At 40.9% G+C, this 24,786-nt stretch overlaps 1 protein-coding gene across 4 annotated transcripts in view; it reads left to right on the forward strand.

Moving 5' to 3' along the window:
- Positions 1 to 1,616: 1,616 nt before the first annotated feature.
- UMODL1 (uromodulin like 1) overlaps positions 1,617 to 24,786 on the forward strand; it is a 64,226-nt gene continuing 41,056 nt past the window's right edge. For 2 of the 4 annotated variants that reach the window (XM_015883153.2, XM_015883145.2), the window contains exon 1: positions 20,109 to 21,457. In XM_015883153.2, the coding sequence (XP_015738639.1) occupies positions 21,373 to 21,457 (85 nt within the window). In that variant the 5' untranslated portion in view covers positions 20,109 to 21,372. Of the gene's footprint in view, positions 1,834 to 20,108; positions 21,458 to 24,391; positions 24,517 to 24,786 lie in introns of those variants that run through there. The other 2 variants (XM_015883170.2, XM_015883161.2) reach the window with 2 other exon arrangements.

A 24,786-nucleotide genomic window follows, 5' to 3' on the forward strand; every position in this document is an offset into this window, starting at 1 on the left:
TGGAATCTCTGTAATGCGTTTAGAGCTGCACTGAAACTTGTTTCCCCCGAGGATTCAACACAAATGGGCTAAACCCCAGGACAGAAAAAAACCCATTGCGAAAAATGTCGATGTACCTCAGCAGTTCCAGCCTAACGCTTCCCTTTCCAGGTATAACTTTTACCACTGTGAGCTCTTTCTGGTGGTGGTGCAAACTTCTTTAAGCTGCCTATAGAAGGAGGATGCACTGACACTGCCAGCGAAGTGAAGTGCTTGTGAAACCAACCTGAGCTCATCCATCCAGCAAGGCCCCGCTAATGCTTTTCAGATGTCTGCAGTTATTTCTCTGCCAAGTAGAAACAAACCAGCCTTGCGTAATTATTTTCTCATCTGCCGCTCACCAGAAGAGCCTGTGTCACAGATGGAGAATGTCCACTCCACATTTACCCTGCTGAAGAACTTTGTGCTTCGGGGTCTGCGTGACATGCACACCCGTGTAAATATGTTTTAATGTGAAGTTGTTATTGATGCTTTTTATTTGCCGATATCTAGTGAAATTATATTTATTAAAATAGAGCCTGTTGGTATCATGTTGGTACCGGAGAGCAGCTAGTTCCCGTAGTCCATAAGTAGATACTTAATTGGAACTAGCTAATTGTTCCCTTCCAACATAAGCCATTCTGTGACTTCATGACTTAGAGAAAATTTTGACGATAGTTCTCAAGGGTTTCATGGTTTCAAGGGACACAGGACTCAATCTGACTGTAGTTCATAGAATCATAGTCACAGAATCATAGAATGGAATCATTAAGGTTGGAGAAGACCTCTAAGATCACCTGATCCAACCAGCACTCCACTACCACTGTGCCCACTAACCGTGTCCTTCAGTGCCACATCTCTATGGCTCTTGCACACCTCCAGGGAGTGCCTCACCGCACCAACTTATGATTTCAAACAGTTCTAATTTTATGTGCTTTGATGAAATGCTTTGATATATTTGTTTCATCTACATATATGTGGTTGCAGCTGTTATTACTTGATGTGTGTTTGTTGAGTGTAGGGTTTGCTTTCCATTCGGGGTATCCAGTAGCTGCTCAGATTAAGTTCAGTTGACTCTTGCCAGCGAATTCAGTCACTGGAGTTTTGTTCAGAACTCCTGTAAAACACTAACAGAAAGCAAACTATATGAAAAATACAGGTGATGATACATGGACTTGGGGAGAAAAGGTTGTCTGAAAACTAAAGCAGTTGGCAATGGCTGTACGTGTGTTTATAGGAAGTTACCCTTCTCAGATGGAAATGCTGTACTCTAGGGCCAAATTGTGTACACCATATAGTTTTTTTAGGTTGCCATTTATTGAGCTTATGGCCATTCTGTATTCCAGGGTCTTTAGATACTCTGTATATATGCCACATATACAGCAGGATGCTCTGTTGCCACATGCCCTCCTCGCAGGCAATGTGGCTTCTCAAACATTACCATTCTCACATAGCTGCTGTAATAGCACAAATACATTACTGCGAGGACCAGAGTATGATGTATTTATTGTTTCCAGGAAACAAGAATCTGGGATTACTGCAAGGAGAAGTATTGGAAAGGGAGTTCTTTTGTTTCTAAAGAAGTGCCAGCTCTCTCAGCTGGCACACAGACCTTAGTGGTGCAGCACTTGCTGGTGCTGTAGAGCATGATGGCTGCTCCATACTCCCTCCAGAGCCTCCTGAATCACTGGGAAGCGTAACACAGAAAACAGCCACATGAATCACTTCCTCTTTGCCACTGTGGTATGCTGCAAATGTTCCTGGAAGTACTAGAGGTCTACCTTCATTGACTCCAAATATTTTGCCAAAACACAGGTAACTTAAATCTCGCTGAGATGTGTTGCAATTTCTGAGTGCCAGTTTTCAAGCTATTTTAGCCGTCCTTCTTATTCTTCTGCAGACAGCAGCATTTAGTTAATATTTTCCACTCAGAATCCACGTGCCTGGCAGTTCGGGCAGTTTCAGATAAAAGCTGCCAGATAATGACGAGCTGGATAATGTTACCATAGAACACTGCTCAATAGGAGGAGGTGCATACCTATTTAAAAAGGAGATAGATAGTTCCATGGGTCAAACAATGATTCAGAGAAGAGTAAGCTTCAAAATAGTAAGGCATTCATTCTCTAAGCTGGTAGGTCATCACAGCACTGCAATTGTTGTTTAAAAGAATAATGTAAGCATGACGTATCTTCATTTCAGTCTAGTAAGACGTTCATGGATCCTTTTAAAAGTATACTGACTGAAAACCAGCAGAACAACTGGAATACACAGTTTGTTGTGTGCAACAGACAGGGAGTGATTTTGTGTTATTAGTTTTCACAGCTCTGCTTAACTTCAGTTGGAGTTTGTTTTCTCAGGTCTCCTGAAGATAAAATGCAGAGTATTCTGATCACAGTGCATGTGTGTGAGACAGGTTTATGAAGTAGCTTGGCTTTCCTAGTTACACTAGTGACAAGTGACAGGACGAGGGGAAATGGCCTCAAGTTGTGCCAGGGCAAGTTTAGGTTGGATATTAGGAAGAACTTCTTTACAGAAAGAGTAGTTAAGTACTGGAATAGGCTCCCCAGGGAGGTGGTTGAATCGCCATCCCTGGATGTGTTTAAGAGCCGTTTGGATGTGGTGCTCAGGGATATGATTTAGTGTAGGGTTTTTAGAGTTAGGGTACTGGTTAGGCTGCGGTTGGACTTGATGATCTTCAAGGTCTTTTCCAACTTGGGTAATTCTATGATTCTATGTGTATGTTCTGGCTCTTTATTTTAAGCAGGCTGTACGTATAGAAACTCATGAAAGAGCCAGTGGAAAGACAGGTGATATGATAAGAACCATGTTTAGCAAAGTTTATTTCCTGGAAAAATAAAAGAGTATAAAGGGATTGATAGTGGGAAGTGTGCATTAGCACATTAGTTATGTTTATTGACCAATTTTCCTGTAAATGTGGCTTTAGGGACCAAGTTTCTAGGCAGGGAGCACTGTGACTGTAATCTCTTTTCTCTGGAAGATGTATAAGTGAATCAGAGAGCACCAAAGAGTTGTTACTGCTATGAAATATTTAAAAAGTCAGCTTGATGCTCCAATTCCTCAGTAGCAATCAGACAGTTTGGTCTCAAACAACAGTCTTCTGAGGGCAGGAGATTGTGCAGAGATGGACAGCAGTTTTCAGAGCTGCAGCAAGTGCGTTTGTGTTTGTGCATTGTTAAGATATCCCAAGAATTTAGAGTATGATGAATAACTATTTTTCATTTGAGTAGATTTTATCCAAATGCTAGAAGAGATTTGTGGTAACTTCCAATTAAATAAAAATGCAGAAGTCGGGAAGCAAAACTACTGGCTTACAGAGGATTTGTTTGAATTTGATTGCTTGATCAAATAATGTCTGAAATGTTGAGATGTTGCTATATGGTGTTTTTTAATACTATTTCATGCAGCTTAAACCTGTCACAAGTACTATACCTTAGGGGGCTGTTATGTCACTGGGTTATTTCACACTGGATGTTTCCGTGCTGCTCCTAAGACTACAAAAGACACATTTCAAGGAGTGTTTGCAATCTGTAATGACTTTAAACTGGATGTAGTGCCTTTTTGTTCAGTGTAAAGCCATGACCGTAATCTGAGATCAGGAGCTGAAATTTGCTTTTGGGTTGTGAATACAGACACACTGCCCCATAACAACTAAAGGTCAGCTGTTGCAGTTTTATGGCCCGTGCAATCTTACTGATGGCATCTCAATACTGATTTATTCATTACTGAGTAGGAAGATCAAGCAGCATAGCAAAAATAAACAGATACCGAATTATTGATGTCACTGTCTTTATGCTACTGGTTGAATTTCTTATTGTCAGTTCTATACAATCAATTTATATTCCATGTATGATGAAACCAGAAAGAGGATTTATTTTGAGATGCCTTTCAATTCTGACTGCCTGAAATCCATAGGACGACCAAGGAGTACAAAAAAAGTGCTCTGGAAGTGGTCTTTTCACATGACCTGCTTTTCTGCACATGCAATGCTCTTCCCCCAACTTCCCTGAGGCAGTTCATTATATATGAGCCAATTATATATGGACAAGAGAGGCTGATTGCCTCTCCAGTAGAATTATCTTGCTTAAGGCTCATCTGGCTGGGATGTGTTACCTTCTATGTGAGAAGCGTACATGTGCACGTGTTTACAAGGCATTTTGAATGCTGAATATAAAGAGGCAAAACTTGGCCATGTCATCACACAGTTGTCTTTCCCTCCCTTAGTTGCACAAACGTTATCACTTGCAATGTTATTCTCCTGGTTATTGTAGCAGAAATGCCAAGTCACAGCCAGAACCAGTGATGGCACACTTGGTATGAAGGCAGGACTAACCCAGGGGAGCTCAGTTGTATGCAATGAGTGACCAGAAGGAGTGGAGCCAGGATCCACCCCTTCCCAGACCTCATTTAAAGGTTGGCAGTGAAGGTAAGGGGATCTTAGTGGAGATCCCTACCTACCTGTGGTCTTCTATGGATAAGCAGCATTTTTCCCTTTGTTTCTGTGCTTATAGCTGGTGCATTTGGACTTACCCTTACTTGCTGCAGTCTAGGACTTTGCTACCTGCTATTACTGCTGTGCTTTTCATCACACAAGGATCATAACGTGCAAATGCACATATACTGCATGTGTCTCAGTGCACAGTGTGTAAGTGCTGATTCTGCTGAAACCATGGACTTCCACCTCACAGGTGTGGGTGTGCTCTGGGGCTGACTGAAGTAAAGACTTAGCATTGTAGTGCACGTGACTTGCGCTGCCACAAGTTACTGAGTAACTGACTTTATTTAGTTAGTTAGTTAGTTTTGTAAAAAAAAAAAGAAGTTGAACAGAATCACCGCAAAATGAATCAATAAATAAAAATAAAGAGGAGACGCAGAGAAACTTTTACCTTTAACTTTTCTCTAATTTTGTACACTGTGTGGTCTGCATGTCTGTGCTGTAGATAGGAGAAGACATCTGACTGGCTATAACATCTGAGAAGTCTTTGGCTTTAAGATTAAGCAGGTATAATCTCACACTGAATTAGAAGATGAAGGCACTTATCAGACAGCTCACTTAAAACACAGAAAATGCTGAGAGATGTAAAGCAGCATAGAAAGCCCTAACTGTTGTGTCTGCAGTGTACATGGTCATTCTCTTGTTAAGATCTCTTCATATTTCCAAAGTAACACAAGGTAGTATTGAAGTTGTCTTTACATACAAAAGAGATGTTGGAGAAGATCTGGTGAAAAAGAACAAAATTTAAAAAAATTTAAGTAGAGGATGCCATGTTGCCAGGATGACATACGGGGGAATTGCTGCTGGAGACTGACATGCTTGCAGGGGAGATGAGCTCAGTGTTTTCCAGACTAGAAGAGGCAGTAGGCTGCAGTGGTTTAGAGCAAGCCTTCAACCCTGACATCAGCGATTAGAGAATCTGACTCCAGTCTTGTCAGCATCTTGTCAGATGCTGAGGTTGCTGGAATGGTATGCTTGTTCCCAAACACCTGCAGGAAGGTGTGATGTAGAACAGGATCTTTGTCTACTGCTCAGCTGCCTGGGCATCTTCTTTCTCCCCTTCATCTGGATACTTTTTCATTTAAAATTGGGCTGTAAATTTAGGAATATGTGCAGGCTCTCTGCCTTGGAAATTTTCCCCGTTGCTTCACACCTGCTGTGGACACACTGTGAAGGGAGTTAGCTTGTGGTCTCGTTTCCTCTACTGTTACATGGATGACCAACCTTTTGACTTGCCTGGGCCACACTGAGTAAAGAATTATTGTTTAGGGCCACGTGTGTAGGTTGCTCCAAAATTAACGCCTTCTGCTTTTTTTCCTTGGAAACTGCAACAGATACAATGAGCGCAGTAACTCTGATAGAGCAAACTCTCAGCTACAAAAACACTGTTGCTTTTTTTGGTCACCACCATTAGTTCTGCATTTTTGTCAGCAATGAACAGAAGCTTGCATGCCAGGCCAGTGTATTAAAAGGCATAAAATTATTTGCCAGAACTTGAGTTAGCACTGCACTGTGCGTCATGCCCTGGTTTCAGCCCAGGTAGTGTTAACAGTGCACTGATGTTCAGCTGGTGGTGGGCGACAGGTGCACAACCAGGTTTCTGTTGGCCCAACATTTTTGGAAGATTATAGCTGGAATTATTTTTCTGTTAAAGCTAAAACGACACGCGTTTTTTCCTTATATGCTTCATCAGTCCTTCTATTTTAGGTCAGATGATTCATCCCTGCATTATTGCTGCATTTCCATTGCCTTAATTGGGTCTTTCTGAGGCATTGCTGTCTATATGCAATTGACACATGTTACTTGAAGCACCATGCAGCTTTGTCCTTTCCTTCCTAGTTTTCCTCTGTGATTATCTCTGCTTTCCCTAATTTCCCCCCACCCCTCCCTTAACCAAGACCAGCTGTCCATCCAAGTGTGTACTAACACAAGGACAGCAATTTCTTGTGTATATATTGATTAGAAACTGGGCTCAGACTAATTACATGCCCTTATGTCAGCTGACTGCAACTGGTGGATGTGGAGAGTGTTATAGCGAGCCATAGCTTGACAAATTATCCTTGCCAGCTCAGCTGAAAAATCTGGCTGGAAATGTGTTTTTAGCCAGTGGCAAACAAAGTATCACTAAAGAAGGTGATCATACTTAATATTTAAGAGCACCATTTATGATGCCAAACTGGTAATAGTTTCGTGTTCAAAGTTTATGAATGCATTTACATTTTAAAGGAAGTGTTTGAAGTCATTGTTATTTACACAGAGCTCTCTGTGTGGGATTTTAAGACTGAGAATGAAAAGAAGACTATGGCAATCATATGCATGTAAATAGTTCATAAAACCCTTCATTAACCCTGCATTGAATCTATAGCTTCTGGTAGAGCTTTTTCCTCTGAAAACGTTTCAAGACACAGCAAGTCACTGGAAGCTACGACTTCAAGAAAGAAGCAGCAGCAGGGTTCTTTTAGCAGCAAATGTTGTTATCCACTGGAAGTATTTGCCACGGGTTGTGGTGGCTTCTTTGCCTTCTGAAGCAGACTCCTGCCTGCTGTAGCCCACACATAGCCCAGGGCATTCCTGTAGCAAGCTCCACATTGATGGTGAGTCCAGAGAATGTAAAAGCTTTGACACAGAGATGGCTTTCACAGGTCCCAAAGCTCTGAAAGAGGCAGTCGGAAGAGCAGCATTACAAGGGCATGTTCAAACTCTTAATCCCCTTTAAGCAATATACTGATCAATACTAATTCATAGCTACAGACTTCAGTGGATTACAGAGATTAATTTTACTTTTCTGCAATTTCTGGACATCTCTTTAAGTGTAGGCTCACTGGAATATGAAACCTAGGCAAAACTTTGCATTGTGTCACTGATGGATAACCTAAAAATAATAAATTCAGGGAATTCTCTCAAGATATAGCAATAATTTCCTGTTGCCTGGCAATATCTTCAGAACTGAATACAGAACTGGGAATTTATTTTATGATGCAAACAGAAATATTTGTTTACAGTTTTCCACTGTGATTCCCCCAGGAGGAAGAACCCATGGCTCACATAGACAAAGCAAATGTTAATGACACCTTCTATTCATCTTGGCAGCTTTACAGCCAAATTTCTGTTGCACTTTCTGTATTTGCATAAATCTTTACTGAAATATACCTTTGTGTTTTCTCAAACATATCCCACTTATCTTCAATGGGAATCAGTTTGAAATATTTAAGTTTCTCAATGTAATGTAATTTACATGTTAATTTATTGTTAAATGTTTCCTTTTAATAATTCTGCCTTTGCATGACATGCAAACATATTGTGCCTGTCTGCAAGGAGAACTATGAGGTTTTCTAATGTTACTGTAGATGGCATTTTGTTATCCATGCAGTATATATGGTCTGTTTTAAAGGGAGATTCTTATGCCCATGGTGCTATCCTTGACAGCAGAATGCAAAGATCCAATTCCATAGTACACTTCAGGCAGATAAAATGCTGCTTACTTCTGAATATCAGTAGTTTTTCCCATTGCTTGTAGAACTGGGATGTTTTTGTGACTGAATTCAGCCTCCGACAACAAAAAAGTTGAATCTCTTTGTCCTGCAATATACTGACAAGAAATGGATGACCGCCTTTCTTGAGCTTCTTTCTTGGACATCTTGGGTTAATTTTGTTCTATGACCTGGGATACACCCAGTGTATGCCCTCATTCTGCGTTTTCTGGAATGCATTAATGCTGGAAATAGGCTTATATGAGCTGACTCTATGAACAAAGTCATGAAATAAATCATTCAGAGCCATTCTGATGACAGCCACAGTGGACCTATTACACAGCTAGAAAACAAATACTTGCTGAATTCAACAGTTTCAAATAGTTTGTGTTTCTATTCATTGTTGTTATTGTAACATTTAGTCAATCCCTCTGATAACAGTAAACCCCCAAATCTCCATTTATGGTAAACTCTATCAGAGTAGATCTCGCTGTTGATAGGAGAACTGATCAAAACTGCTTTTAGCTGGTGATGAGCTCAGATGAGCAAGAGAGATTTTCTTGTTGTTCTTTTGTTTACATAGTAACTGTATCTTCCCTTTTCCCCTACAAATGCATGTCATGCAGCATAGCTGAGATGTGCCTTTTTTTTTTCTCCAGAAAAAGTTACTAATGATTGAATCACTTGGATGCTGCAGTTTGGAAGCAAGACTTTTCAACGGAAAATGTTCTAATACCCTACAGGACGAGATTTGTCACATGTCAAGGCCACCTTGTGACACCTGCCTCCTAAAAATAATGAATTCTGTAGGGAAGATGATCAGGTTGCCCAGAGCATTGAAATCTACTGTCTGAGTCATGGATTTTTGCAGCATCTCTATAGTTTTAAAGATAACTTCAGCAGAAGCTGCTTTTTACAGTGCAGGAAAGTAATCAAGATATTATATTGATCCTAAACTGGTCAAATAGTTTTTGAAGAGATTTTGAACAGATGCTTGAGCATGCAAAAACAAAATACATTTCATTTGTTTTCATAGCAGCTCATTGCGTAACGTGATTTAGTTTGAATACAGAGAGCTGGAGAAGATAAACAAGTTAATAAGGTGCTATGGGACTTGCCTTTATGGTGTGCATGTTAAGACTTGTTATGGACAGTGACTGGGACTAAACTGATAGATAAAGGCTTCTAGATGGTGTTTAAACCATCCTTAATCAATCCAATATGAAGGAAGGCATTTCCCTACTCACTGATTGCACACAATTGCCTGAGTGTGTAATGCATGCCACAGTTTCTTTTTTTCTCCTTATCTACCTGCATCAGAGCTGGTCCTTCCTTGTGACAATTGCTTTCTGTATAAGTTGTAATGTGTGAAGAGTGCAATCCTGGTTGAAAAATATTTCAAGAGGCTGAGACAATTTCATCTTTTAACTTTAAATATTAACCCTATTAAACATGATTCCCCTTGCAATGGTTACATCTGTGTGTGTATGCACACACATGCATGCACTTGTATGCATGTGTTATATATACATGTATGTGTATTTCTATGTTAATATAAGCAGATACATAGATACAAATATATATTTTGGTGAAGATAAGAAAAAAAAACAAAGCAAAATATTCATCTATCTTTACTATTCAGACTGATAAGGATGTAAAAGACAGAAGAGGATCTAAATGCAAGTTAGTTTAAAATAAACCTTTCTGCCTGGATAATCATTAGTGCTGCTGGTAGAAGATTTTCTTAAGTGGACACTGAGTTTTGTGTATAACCCTTACCCTTCTGGGAAAGCAGTCCTCCAGAGGTATTTTTAGACAACTCTGGATTGAAAATCAACCCATTTGGTTAGAGACTAGGTGGTTGCTTAATGTAGGCACATGACTTCAAAATTCAGATGTCTAGCTGCTTTTTTATAAAGTAAACTTCCCATTTTTGCACTTCACTTTTCAAAAAGAAACTAGATAACAGTTTTGCTGAAAATTGCCTTTACCCCCTCTGGATCCTGTCTCCCTTTAGAGGATGTTTCAGACTCTTCCTGAAGGTGGGAATGATCTGATTATTCTTCCTTTTTCTCCTGCCCCAAGGGCAAGAGAATTACACAGAAACCATTACTCTTGGTCTGCATCACCCTTGGGTCAAACTAAACTCCAGGTAATTAGTTGAGCTTTTGGCTGCTTTCACTGCAGCTCTTCAGAATGCAAAACTACTTCAGTCATGCCATTTTTAACCTGACAATAATGTTTTAATTGTGGATTATATGATATGCGTTTTTCTACCAAGTCCTTGTTGTCATAAAGATATACTTGTTATTATGAGGGTCCTTTCCTGTCTCTCCACAGCATGAGTTTTCCACCTTGCTGTTAAGGATACATATTCACCACTTCCTGGGAGAAGCATAACATTCCAGCACTGACATCTGGGTGATTTTCTCAGGCTGTTGATTGAAGGACTGCCTATCTGCTCTTGTTTACAAGCCCTTGGGACTCATCACATGAGCTTTTTCAGTGCCCAAAGTTGTATAAAGAATTCTTGCTCCTCTTGCTTCTGGAAGAATAAGATCCATCAAAAATGATCTTTAGTAAGCAGGGACTCAGACTTCTCCAATGATTTTCCTCTTTGTTGCATGATTCGAATCAGGGGCATAGAGGCAAAGAGTGCATTTGCAGTTGGAATTAGCCTGGTTCTTACTTCCTTAAATCCCTTGCATATAAAGCATAGAAATCTGGTAGACTCTTATAAGGCATTTTCTAACTTTTCCAGGGTTCCTGGTCTATCCATTCCAACAGATCTCTGAGGAGCCAAGAACACCAAAATAAATAAAAATGTGATAGTTGAAATTGTATCTCATTTGCCTCCCACTTTAAAGAAGTGAATATTCAGGTTTGTGACTCTCATTAAAGTGGTGCATATAACGATATCAGCAGTATAATGGTTTTGAGGACATTGATATACCCTTGGCTTCCATATTTCATTGACAGCTTTAGACACTGGATCTGTTTATGAGCTCTTGGGCAGGACAATATTCAGTTTATAATATGACAGAATTTAGTTAGAAAGATGGAGAGTGGTTGAGTATGGTATGTGCTGGTATTTGTACTTGGCATTTGAATGATAAACCAATGTTAATCATGATGACAATCGTGTTATCATCCTTCAGTGGTAGTGTTGTCGTGTTGTCATTACTGTATCTATAACACAAAGACCTTATCATTTTCAGCAGCAAATAATGAAGAAAATACTCCCTGTCCCAGATCACTTGCAATCCAGATATCACAAAGTACAGGGTTATGTGCCTCCTTAACCAAAGCCAGATGTTCAATTTCAAGAAGGGAATTAAAATTTATTTTAACTAGAGAATTTTTCTCAAGCTGAAGGTCAGCATGGGAGAAAGCACACAGGAAGTTTCCCTACTGGCATTTGTGCTAATTAAGGGTGCAGAGCAGATTCAGTAGATAACTCACTGTTTTCACAAGCCAGTAAACATTTTGAAAAGCATCTCCTTTTGAACTTTAAATATCAGCTCTCAATATCCAACAAAATGTGATTTACTTATTTTTAGCTTAATAGAGCTGAATACTTTCAGCCATTTGAGTTTTTCTTTTTTTTACCAAGAAAATAGTTTTCCTCCTATTCTCACAGTATATAACTATATTTTTCTCTTCACTTGAGGATGCCAAAAGTTGTCTGGAAGTCCCTTTGTGCTCTGAAGATTGAACTCCAGATCACCTCCTTGCAAGGCATCCCTCTTCTTCCTTGATTAGATTTGCAGAGAAGGTGGTTGATTGTTTTTTGTCCTTTATGAGTTACTAAGCCTGTGATGCATTGTTATCTTTTTTTCCAAGCATTTTGATTTTTGCTTCCCCTTCCAGCACTGTCGTATAGCAGAGAAACTGTAAATGTTTGTGGCAGTGATTCTTGCTGTTAGGAGATAGGGGTGATTTTCCTTTCCTGAGTACTCGGGGAAGCAGACAGAACTTAGTGAGGCAGGGGCTGCCTGGAGGAGAGGGTAAAGGAACAGAAACAGTTTTCTTGGCATTAGAAGTGGAAAGCTCAGAGCTGAAAAAAATGTGCTGTGAGCGAGTGTGGATCTTCCCCAGGATGATGGAAAATTCCTGCTGAAGAAGGAGCCTTCCTCCTGCCTGCACTGTGTCCTGCAAATTGCACCCCCTGCCCCGAGGCTGGAGGCCAATATTAGACTTCCTCCCTTTCGTTACCTAATTCACAAGTATTGACAGAATAAACCTTGCTAACATGTAGGAAAACACAGTGCCAGCTGGAACTTTGTGCTGCTCTGTTTAAGTGGAAGCTCAAACTCAAAAGACATTTTAGATGACAGAAGTCATCTGGTGGGCAAACCCATGGCAAATATATCTACAACAAAATGTGGAGTCAGAGCAGGATGCCAGTAGCCTCCTGTTGAGTAATTCAGAGTGAGTTTTAGCCACTCAGTGCTTTCTAGGCAACCCTGGATAGTTCTTCAATCTTGAGTTGGCTCTAACAGGCACCCTGAGAAGTGGTTCTTACTAGCAGTTCATAGTGTGCTTTTGAGGGAAGGAGATGATCAAGAGCATGGAAAATCTATAGATTCTTTGATTTTAATCACAAACAGAAGTAACTTAAAAAAAAAAAAAAAAACCACAAAAAAACCCTACACTTAACAGAACTCCAGGAATTTTTTGGGGGGGAGGGAAAAGGGGTAGCAATAAACAGACAAAAGGATTTCCTCACTGGATACAGTGTGATCTGTGAAACTACTGGGGAAATTTGTATTTTTTCAGATTCCCACAGGGACACTGATTTGGATTCATAGCTTGTCTGGACATTTTGGCACAAAGATTAAGCCTCTTATTCTTTTTCTTGCAACTGAAGCTTCTATTCCGTACTGTTTTAAAATGTTTTGTGTTTTTTTCTGCATGACCCAAAAGTCCGTCCTTCCTATCTCCTTTATAATTAGTAATCCAATTTGTCTGGGATGGTCACAGTTACAAGAATTAGCAGGGAAAAAAAAGAAACAATGTAAGTCCTCCAAACAACCCACTGCATTCCTTCATCTAAAGAAACCTACTCAAGGGTTCATACCTTCTAACCAGCTTAAAATGTGCTGCTTTTTTTCAAACCTTTCTTGAAGTCCTTCCTCAGTATTCACACAGCAGGAGTGGGGTGCCATAGTTTGTCCTGTCTGTATACAATAGTTCCCTTTAGTCCAGTGTTTCAGCTTGAAAAGGCTTTCCGTCCTTCATGAGCTTCTTTGCTTTTAATTGAACTGGCTCAGGACCACACAGAAACAATTCTCCTTTAGGTCCCTCAATGTGTGTTGTTTCCCATAAGTGTTTAAATATAAGACCATTTATTGATTTATACAATCACAAAAGATTTTCTAGGATTTGGATGATAGATCAGTATCAGTAAAAATTTAGGTAAATAATCAGAAACACATATATGTTTCTCTGTGTACTGTAAGGATCAGGTCTTTTGTTGACTAAAAATGAGAGATTGTATATTTTGTCTGTTTTATTCTGTGCTTCAGACCTGTTTGACAGAGGCAGGTAGTGTGTATGCATGTGTGTGCAAGCGTGTATACAAGGGATGGATTCATGAGGGTAACTGCTGGTAGAGTGCACAGTCCTCTCTCATTCCCTTCCATATTGCGGCTGCAAGTCAGACATGCTTGGGAGATATAAGAATTGGGAAGTTAACCTTCTTCCAAGAGGACCAGCAAGTACTTTCATTCAAAAGAAGGGTAAAGGCAGCTTATACAGAGCTGCCCTCCAGCCTCTTGTCCTTGAGTCAGTACATATACCCAGGGCTAACAGGACCCAAGGGAACGGCATGGAGCTGCACTGGGGGAAGGTCAGTTTGGGTGTCAGGAAAAAGTTCTTCACCAGATGGTGACTGGGCCCTGGAACAGACTCCCCAGGGCAGTGGTCATGGCCACAAGCTGCCGGAGTTCAAGAAGCACTTGTGCAATGCTCTCAGACATAGGGTGTGAATGTTATGGGGTCCTGTGTGGAGTCAGTAGCTAGGTTTAATGGTATTTGTGGGTACCTTGCAAGTCAGGATATTACGTGATTCTGTAATTCTAGACTTGGTCAATGTAATCCATGGATTACACTGAGCAGGCAAGACCTTCTGACTTTTATTTTATGTAGAAAAGGGACTCTCATCACCAGGACTTGAAAACACCTGCTTCTAGAGTTATATAGAACTACACTAAGAAATGTCTCATATGGGATATATTTCACTGCACCACTGCTAAATGGTGCAGGGGGTGTGACCAGCCCTTCCATCTGATACCAGACTCAGTGTTGGCAATGGGACCATGTCATCAAAGCACAGGAGAAAACAAGACCTCTTCTGTGCTGAGATTGCACAATCAGTGCTCAGTCGGAGGAGCAATGACAGGCAGAGGTTCAGCATGACTTCCGCCTGACTCATATTTTTTCCCACTGTTACCAATAAGAACTTTTTCCTCATGAGTCACTTTAATACAGTTTGTATGTGTTCAGGGAAAAACAAAACCCAAAGGTTTTCCCGAGGAACAGTTTGCTGGTAAGGCAGAACAAATCACTGAATGCAGTTAGGGGCTGTTCTGTCTGCACAGATGAGCTAATTAACTCCTTGGAGTTCCAGTGAATATTTTTTGAATGTTATTTGTGAATACCCAGTTGTGTGTAATGCATTTGTCTTCAAAATATACATGTGAAATATGCAAGTGTTAATATTCCACTTTAACTTTTTCAATTTTTATTTATTTATTTATTTTCTTTTGACGCTCATAGAAGCAAGAACTCCATATGCTGGCAAAATAGTAACTTCTCTGCTTTTTATTTTATTTTATTTTTTCTTTTTCTTTTTTTTCTTTTCAGATGACAGAAGCAGAAGTATATTTAAAATATAAGCATGGCTTCCACAGAATCTGAAATGTACTTTCTGCCTCTCTATGGCGTTACTGCACTGGCAGATTCAGCCTTTGGGTCATGCCTGTGGCAAGGTTGTTGTCAGGGAACTCAACTCAGATCCCAGAACAGCATTTTGACTCTGAGAGCTGAACAGTTGAAGTGTCAGGCAAATTCAGTCTTCTGTTGGTAGTAGACATTAAGATGTTTATATTGATTTTTTAGAAGCTGGAATAAGTTTGTATATTGATAGTGGGATGGATCTATTTCATTTCATCATTAAGTGCATAAAAACTTCCCCTGGCTATGCCTTTCTGTTCCTCCCTTCTAACACTTTTTGATCTCACTGTCTGACTGGGGCCAGTTTTGACAGATCAGCTGAAGACTTAAAGACAATAAATTTCCTGCAGGCTTTACAAAGATCAAGAGTGGAGAAGAGGAAGGAAGCATCTGAAATCCTGACTAAGGGAAAGAATGTGGTTTGAGCTTAGCTCTTTCTAAATATCTGAAATGTCACAGCACAGTTTTGTCTGCATGTTACCAGCCCCAGTGGCTATATTTTCACTATGAGGTCCTCAGGAGTGGTAACACCTCCATCTATTCTGGCCATCTGCTGTGGTCATAGTCTGGGCTTTCTCAGGCTGACAGACAAATAATCAGATTGAAGTGAAGGGAGACTGAAAGAGGTTCAGAGGAATTTACTGGCAGCTGGTGTCGAGAGGTCAGATTGATTGATTGAATGGTTCTCAAGCTTTAGGTTCTGAATTACGTATGGGTAGGCATGATGGCTTCTGAAGTACGGAGCAGCTTTTGTTAGATTCCCATGGAGTCCAAATTCACGGTCCCATTGTCCTGCACACAAACCAATCCATCTTGAAACATCATAACCACACTGGGCATCTGATATAGAGATTACTTCATAGGCAAAATAATGTAAAGCATAAAAAATGTTGCAGCAAGTGGCCTTCCTGTGTCAAGCTCCTGACCTAACAAAGATCAGGTTCTTTTAAATGACTAAGTAAATCAAAAGTGTATATCTCTAAAGAAATAAACATGTAAGAAATGTGGTGATGACAAAGCCTGCCCTTAGACACAAAGCTGTAATTACTGACAGCACTGTCTAGGAGAGCCAAATCCTATGCATTTCATCTTTGAACATCTGCTTCTCACATGGATTTTACCTGGCTTTTATTGGCCGAGCCCTTCCTTGTATTAATTGCATATTTTAGTTCAATTCAGACATTAAAAATGTAACTGCAGAAAGTATAAACAACAGAGCTAGGAGAACTGATCAGCTTCACATAACTGGCCAAGGTGGGCTCTAATGAGCTTCTTCCATAGTGTACTCCAGCACACTAACAGCATTACATAACCAGAAATTTTATTCCACGAAACATCTCCTCTACATTCCTCTCCCTTGACCTTCCTCAACACCAAAGCAAAAGTAAGCAAATTTTCCACTGGGTTCCTAAGTTTGGCTGGAAGTTGCCCTCCATTATCTGCATGGCTGAAAAACCACATTGCTGAGTGAATGGTTGTAATGCTGAAGAAATAATGCAGATGTTAACCAAAATCTCAAAGAATTTGAAAATTACAAGATTATTCCTGGAGACTCTTTTGTATCCATTTCTTATTTAAATTTCACCACATTCTTATCTCTAAATTGCAAAGATGGTTTTGAAGGGTGGACTGTTCACTGGATAAGGAGTTGGGTGGATATTTACAGCTGGAGTGTTGTTACCAGATTTGGGTCTGGGTGGAGACCTGTGATGAGTAGTGTCCCACAGGGGTGTATCTTGGGATCAGTGCTCTTTAACATCTTTATCAATGTCTCACTCCAATTTGTAGGAGGGAGGCAAGGTTCTTTGATATGTGTATACCCGGCGTGAGATTAAGAAGAAGAACAGTCAAATGTTGATCCGACCAGTTTATTGGAAATAATAGACAATTGAGGGGATGGGGAAGGGAGAGCGACGAATACCAAAATTAGGGTGATGGGGAAGGGAAAGTAGGCGATAGAAAAAGGTAGAAAAGAGCAAGAATTACGTTAAAGCAGGGAATAGTCACCTCCTGGATGCAGCAGCGTCCCGTAGCACATTGTTAACGTTGGTCCGGGGCAAAATAAGCGTAGGGGAGAGCAGCAGCGAAGTAGCAGGCCGCAGATCGATGAAACGCAGCGAAGATGGTCAGAGTAGCAAGGTCTCAGGAAGTGGAGTCTCGGGCAGCGAGGTCCCTCGGAGCAAAGTCTCGAGCAGCGATCCCAGAAGAGATAATAGGCAGCAGTAGGACAACGGTGGAGGAATCTGAGGTCAGATACCTAGATACCCTCAAAGGTTCTTCAGCATGCAGGCATCTTCTTCAGCATGCAGGCGCTCACGTAGAGAGGCATCTGATGACAGAAAACCTCCTTGTTTCCGTAGTGAGGCATCTGGTGTCAGAAAACCTCCTTGTTTCCGTAGTGAGGCATCTGGTGTCAGAAAGCCCCCCAAATTCGGGGTTTGTCCGTGCCCTTTTTATCCTTCTTTCCAGCCTTCGAGACATTTCGGGACGGCTCAGGTCAGAGTCCTGTGATTTCCTCAGAGATGTCAATCTTCCTTGAGATGAGCCAACACGAGAGAAAGACCACTTAAGGGCCATCAGTCCTCAGAGATGGCCATCTTCCTTGAGATAGGCCTACACAAAAGACCACTTAAGGGCCATTGATCAGTATCTTATCTCCCTTTCGTAGCTCCGGGACTTGTCCATCTCCTAAACAAAGAGATTTCTCGAACCTTGGTTCCTGTGTGTCTCAGACAAAGGCAGTCCTGGAACCTTGGCCAGGACTTGCCTGAACTTGTCCATTTCAGCAAACTTTGAGACAGTAATGCAAAAAGCATGGCCTCTTACAATCAACAACCTAGATAGTGAATTTGAGAGCACTGTCTCAAATACACCCTCTGTAACTCTGTGGGTGTCAATAAGCTGAGTGGTGTAGTTGATACAAGAGAAGGAAGGGACTCCATCCAGAGGGATCTGGACAATCTTGACAAGTAGGTCTGTGTGAACCTAATGATATTCAACAAAGCCAAGTGTAAGGTGTGAGTCAGGGCAATCCCAGGTATGTGTACAGACTGGGAGAAGAGCTCCTTGAGAGCAGCCAGGTGAGGGATTCTGGAGGATTCACTTGGGGACTCTGGGGGATGAAAAGCTGGATATGAACCAGCAGTGTGCACTTGCAGCCTGGAAGGCCAACAGTATCTTGGGCTGCACCAAAAGAAGGGTTGCCAGCTGGGAGAGGGAGGGGATTGCCCCCTTCTGCTCTGCCCTTGTGAGGCCCCATCTGAAGTACTGCAGCCTGGGGCACTCAGTGCAAGAAGGACTGAAGCTGCTGGAGCAGGTCCAGAGTATGGCGCAAAGATGCTCAGAGGGCTGAAGCAGCTCTCCTGTGAAGAAAGGCCAAGGGAGATTGGCTTGTTCAGCCTGGAGAAAAGAAGGCTCCAGGAACTCTGGTACTTAAACAGATCTTATAAACAGAAGAGGGACTGACTTTTTCCACATTCTTATAGCAATGGGACAAGGGGGAATGGTTTTAAACTAAAATAAAGGAGATTTAGGTTAGATTTTAGGAAGAAATTATTTACCAATAGAGTGAAGAGGCACTGGCCCAGCTGCCCATAGAAGCTGTGGTGCCCATCCCTGCAGGCGCTCAAGCCAGGTTGGATGGGGCCCTGGGCAGCCTGAGCTGGTGGGGGCAGCCCTGCCCATGGCAGGGGGTGGGCTGGGAAGGCTTTAAGCTCCCCTTCAGTCTAAACACTACTGAGATTCTATGATGAACCTGTGATTAAACAACCACTGGCTCTGATTGAAAAGGAGTTTCTTTCTGTGTGTTTAGGAATGATTTCATTCACTTCCGCAATGAAATGGCAACTTGTTGTTTTCCTTACCCTGAGTATAGGCCTGCTAGAGGTGATGGTCATAAGACTGGGCTATTTTTATGCAAAGTTGTATACATGCTTTTTAATAGTCCTAAAGCTGAATGTGTACCTTAATCTTTTAGAACAAAGCTGTTTATAACTCTTTGGAGGATTGTCTTCAGCCATGGAAGTATCCAGCAGTGAAGGGGGTGACATTTGTTTCATAGCTAACTCTGGAAAGCAACAGCTGCTTAAGACATGTGGCAGCCCAATCCAGCAGTTTATATTCTAAGAGGGAGAACCCAGAGGACGTGGGGGTAAATGGTGGTTGGCAAGCTGAATATGAGCCAGCAATGTGCCCTTGCATCCATGAAGGCCAAATGTGCCCTGGGCTGCATCCAAGGAAGTGTGGCCAGCAGGGCGAGGGAGGTGATGCTGCCCCTCTGCTCTGTGCTGCTGAGGCCTCACCTGGAGTACTGCATCCAAATGGGGAGTCCTCAGCACAGGAGAGACATGGAGCTGTTGGAGTGTGTTCAGAGGAAGACCACAATAGTGATCCAAGGAACGCAACACCACCTCTGCAAGGATGGCCTGAGAAAGCTGGTGCTGTTCAGCCTGGAGAAGAGAAGGCTCTGAGGAGAGCTGAGAGAGAGGTCTTTTTGTATCTAAAGAGGAGCTGTAAGAAAGAAGGGGACAGATCCTTTAACAGAGTCTGTTGTGATAGTACAAGGGGACATGGTTTCAAACTGAGGGGAGGTTTATACTGGATAAAAGGAAGAAGTTCTTTTATAATCATGATGATGAGGCACTGGAACAAGTTGCCCAGAGAGGTGGTGAATGCCCCATCTTTGGAAACATTCAAGGTCAGGCTGGATGGGGCTCTAAGCAACCTGATCTAGCTGTAGGTGTCCCTGTCCATTGCAGGGGAGCTGGACTAGGTAACCTTTAAGGATCCCTCCCAGCACAAACAATGATTTGATTCTATGATTGTATGATTCTATGAAATGCAATCCAATTCAGATGTTAGTTTGGAATTGTTTGTATTTAAATCTGACCAAGACATATGCTTCTTGCAGAAAATGGGAAGTTATGCTTAGGAACTAGAGATATTTTTTGATAGTGGTATCTGAAAATTTTCAATCAGGATTTTTTTTCTTTTCCAAAAAAATCAGATTAATCACTGAAAAAAAAAAATGTAAAAAGACGTGAAGTAAAATATTTCTTTTTGCAAGTCTTCTTTTTTTTTTTTTTTTTTTGTTGTTGTTGTTGTTGCTTGTTTAAAATTTTACCATTTATTTATTTATTTACTGACTCAAATTAAATGCTCTGTAAAGTCTAAAGGCAGAGACTCCCTGCTGCCTCCTCATTCTATTAGGTGATATAAATGGTGCACCTGGGACATGCAACCCAATCAGGCAGCCTGGTGCAGGCAGAAGAGGTGCTGTGGTATACATTCTCCTTAGGCATAGCCGCAGTGTTTCCAAGCCAATATATATCTATATACTTGGTTAAAGTGTTCTCCTATATGCATTTTCCAATTTTCACCAAAGGCATGTTTCATTTGAAGGCCATGACTTTGTGAGTATTGGAAAGATTTTTGCCTGGTTGTGTTTAATGGAAGTGGTATTCTGATATTCTGGATGTAGAGAAATGAAAGAATTTGTGGTTCCAACACCCTTACATCTGTTTCTATCTTAAACACAAAACTGCCTAAGACACTGTTATTTGTATTTAAGTGCAGGTCTGAACACGCTATAACAGCTCAAAGAATCAAATCCATGTTTTTCCATACCTTACTGTCTGCTCCTCATAAAACATCATGTTTTGTTCAGTCCTTTACATTGTATAAACCAAGTGATGTTGTATTGAAAGTTTATTGTCCTGCGTTGTAAAGCTGCAGGCATGTTTCTCCTGGGAAGATCATGATTTACGTGATGAAAAGAAAGGGATTTTAGTGTCTTAGATGTACTGATTCACAATCTGACTACTAGGGGTTCTTGTTTGCCTGGCTTTGCTCTAGTTTATGTGATGGTGAACTTGTGCTGAAACGAGGTGCACTGTGAGAGCAGACTGTAAAAGAACATATGTCCAGTAAAAATCATGGACAGAGATGTACTAGGTGGGTTTGTTTTCAAGGTACAGAGTTAGTTATAAGTCCTAAAACCAGTATTACCTGACATGTGAACAGAAACAAAATTCATGTTAAATGTACCTGACAGCTGAGGTACATAAACCTGCTTCCTAGCTGTCAGGTATTCAAGGGTGAAGAAAGAATAAGTGCTGGGAAGTATAAATATGAACTAAACCAGGAATTTTTAAATGCTCAGCTTTCAGGGTGATGCAGAGGTGTGAAGCTAGGCAGGTAGATGAGGTAGGTTCCCTGGAGAGAGCACCAAGGAGAGAGAAGCAGCAGAATTCCCACTGGAGTCCCTTTGTTTCTGTTGCTAGTAGCTAACATCCACCAGCAACAGGCACAGAAACATCGTTCTGCTTCCCTTAATCCTAACGTCTGGAATTGAGGAAGATTGAGTTCAACTGCTCTGCAAACAAAACAGAAGGGCCCATCCAGGACAGCAATAAGATGGCCAGAATCCCTCCTCTGTGTGTTGTGTCTGTTCTTATCCTCTGGGCAGCCACACAGCAGGGAAAGGGGAATGAAATCACAGGTAAGTGATGCAAAGCTGAGCAGAGAACCACAGCCTTTATGTAAAACAGCATGTGTTGGGTGTGGGATAGATCCTTGTGTGAAATAAATAAAACTGTCTGGAGAATGGGGAAGGTCACAATGAACACTTAAGAAAACTCTGCTGATAATTAATTGAACAAAACCCCACCAGGACAAAACAGAGCTTTGTCCCCAGGCCTTCTCTTTTCTCTGTGCCATAGATGAAGGAATAGGATTGTTGCCTTACATGTAAAAATGTGTGAATGTTTATGAAAATTGTCATTAAAATAAACCTGAATAGGAAATTAAATGGTAATGTACCTAGCAAGTTCTGAGAGATGCCAAAAATGAGACTGTAGGTGACATGCTTAACTTTCACATATGTTGTGCACTGCAATTTGGAAGAACCAAATCCAATTGCTAGGTTTTAACTGCTAAATTAAATCCTAATGTGTTCTTAATTGCTTGGTTGGTTTATTTCAGTGACAAATACTGTGATTTTTGGCTGGGTTTTGTTACATTTTTTTAATTAAGTGGTTTTGCAAGTCTCAGTTAAAATCCAAGCCATATTTTTCATGTCTTGCTGGCTTTTCTGCCATTATGCCAAAGCCACTTTTAAAAAAGCTTTTGCAAGAGATCAGGGGTTAGCAAAACCCTGTTTGCTGCTGTTAAAAGACAGTGGCACAGACTTAAGAAAACTTGAGCTTGGAACATCCAGTAAAACTGAGTTCTCAGCCCTTTTTTCCCTGTATCTTGGAGCCTTTGCTTCTTAACAGTGCTGCATTTGGCTCTGCCCCCTGTTCCAACAGATTGCTTCTGAGGTTTCATCAAGGCAGGAGAGAGACTTGTCCCTGGTTCTTGCTGTCCTCCAGCTAAAGATTTGGCAGATTCCAGGTCACGGTGGCATTTCTGGAGCAGCTTTTGTGAGGCTTCCAGAACTGTGACTAAATCTGTGGCACAAATGTTATCAAACATTATTATTATTATCATCATTATTATTATTATTATTATTTTGCTGATTTTTTTTTTATCATACTCTCAGGTACTGACTCTGCTCCAGATTTGGCTTCCAATTCTGAGCTCCTAACATTGACTTGCCTTTCAGCTTCTTCTAAATATTTGTTTCTACTAACAAAGCAATTGCTTTAATGGTTTTTCCTCTTGTTTAAGATAAGAAAATTAATACTTTCTCTGCCAGTGCAGAAAACTGGTGATTGCTGAAATAAAAACTTGAAGCCCAAAGATGACAAGTCTGAGGTAGCATTGTTAATGCCAGCTGATTCCTTTCCACTATTGATTTCAGCTCTGTGCTGCTGGAGAAAAAAAATGCAGCTAGTGCTACTCGATTCTCCTCAGTAGTGCCTTAATCCCACAGATGGGGGGTAATAAGAACTGACAGCCAATTCACTAAGGAGTACAAATTGATCTAAGTCACATTGCTCAGCAGGAAACCGCTGTCAGCAAATAATTGAACTCTATGAGTGCCAAAATTACTTTAAACTGGATCAAAATGACAGGTGATCGTAAGGTTAGCTGTGCTGCCTTCTAGTCTAGTCTCTATCTGTACCACCATAGCCATGTCTCTTTGGCAGCCTCATTCCATACCTAGGATCAGTGTTTAAGTATGAAATGTGATTTCATATCTGCACTGACAGCTGTAGCTTCTAATTATAGACTGTGTCTAATTCTATACCATTTTATTCTCAGTTTCATACCTGTATTTATGTTGCACATTGCTGTAAAGCCTAAGCCAGCTCAGCTGACTCTGGAATTTCTAGCTTCCCAGTGCTATGTCCTTGCGGCAGCCTCAGCTCTGCACCAAAAATACTGGTCTTCAGTGTTGTCCTTACTTGATCGTTTGCTTTGAGTTCCTGCATGGCTTGAACCATGATAATACATCCACAACCAGTATTTTTTTCTTTTTTCTCCTCTTCCTGAGTGAGATTCTAATTCTAACCAAGTAGAGAGAACATAAATGAATGTGGGCTTTCATGATCTCTCTGTCCTCTTCCTGGAGGAAAACCTTCTGAGTTACTTGGTGGAGTAAGCCAGCTTGAGAGACATACTGTAACTCAGTGTGTCTATCCCATACATTGTTCTAAACTGTCCTTGCATGACAAATGGATCATCTTATTTTACTACTGCTATTCAGGTTGTACATATATCATTTGTTTAGCTGGAAAGCTAAATGTGACAAAAGCAGAGGAGTCCTAACAACCTGAAGAATGGTTTCTTTGGTTTCTTCTTTTTACATTTTTCATCTTCTTTGGAAAAAGGTAAGCTGTGCAAATAAAATAAGGCCTAAGTATTTTAATTCTATGCTTATGCACACTATGTAAACTTCGGTCAGTTGTCTGGCTCTGGTCCCCAAAGAGCTCTCAGAAACAATCCTACCACATACTCCAGCTAAATCATGTTTATCCTTATTAAAGCTTCTTTTGCTTTGACTAAAGGATGATACAGGCCTTTTTAATTCTATCCCATCTCCTTCCCTAACGGGACACAGTCTGAGTCAGCCCTAATGCTTGTATAGTATCTTATTAAAATACAGCCTGGTGTCTGTGATGTGACTGTAGGTTGCTCACTGCTAACTCAACTACATCTGTTTGTTTGTTTTTCTTTTTACTGCTCCCGATCAAGTACTTCAGTTTTAAGCAGGACATGTAACAAAACTAACATCAGTCCTCATCATTGCTGGTTTCAGAATCTCAAAAATGGTGTTCCATTCTCAGATCTTTGTGACATTATGTATTATGTTAATGAACTTAGAACAACTTTCACTTATATCAATGAACCAAAGCATCTCTCAAAGGACCTGGTCTAATATCGTTTACTACAAATGCAGAAAGGCAGCACAGAAGCTCCAGGAATACTTTTTGTGCTAGATACCTGAAAGTCCTTCCCACTGATGTATGAGTACCCAGTTTTAGCCTAGGGCAGTGTCTGAAGGATGTCTTTTCCAGACATCTCCTGTGACTCATCTGCCCATGAGTTGCTCATGCTTCGTTCCATTAATAGTCAGTGGACTTCGGCAGCGTGAGCCTCAAGTGGACATCTAAAGTACTTGGATGACTCTGCTCTGGAACTGCTTACTCTATTCCACAATTCATTTCTATTAATGGATGTTAATTTGCTTTGCACTTACTCGAGTTAAACTGCCCTTTTTCTGCGTTGTTCCTGAAGGCATTGAGAACTCTTTGAATTCTCTGCCAATATGAATTCTTTTGAGACTGAAATGGTTGCTGTGACAAGCAGTCACTACTAATTCTTTCTTCTGTCCCTTTTCTGAGTTGACATTCTTCCTAACATCAGCCTTCCTGGAAATCATTC

The sequence above is a fragment of the Coturnix japonica genome, chromosome 1 (assembly GCF_001577835.2).
Source record: "Coturnix japonica isolate 7356 chromosome 1, Coturnix japonica 2.1, whole genome shotgun sequence".
In the NCBI taxonomy this organism is placed as follows: Eukaryota; Metazoa; Chordata; class Aves; order Galliformes; family Phasianidae; genus Coturnix; species Coturnix japonica.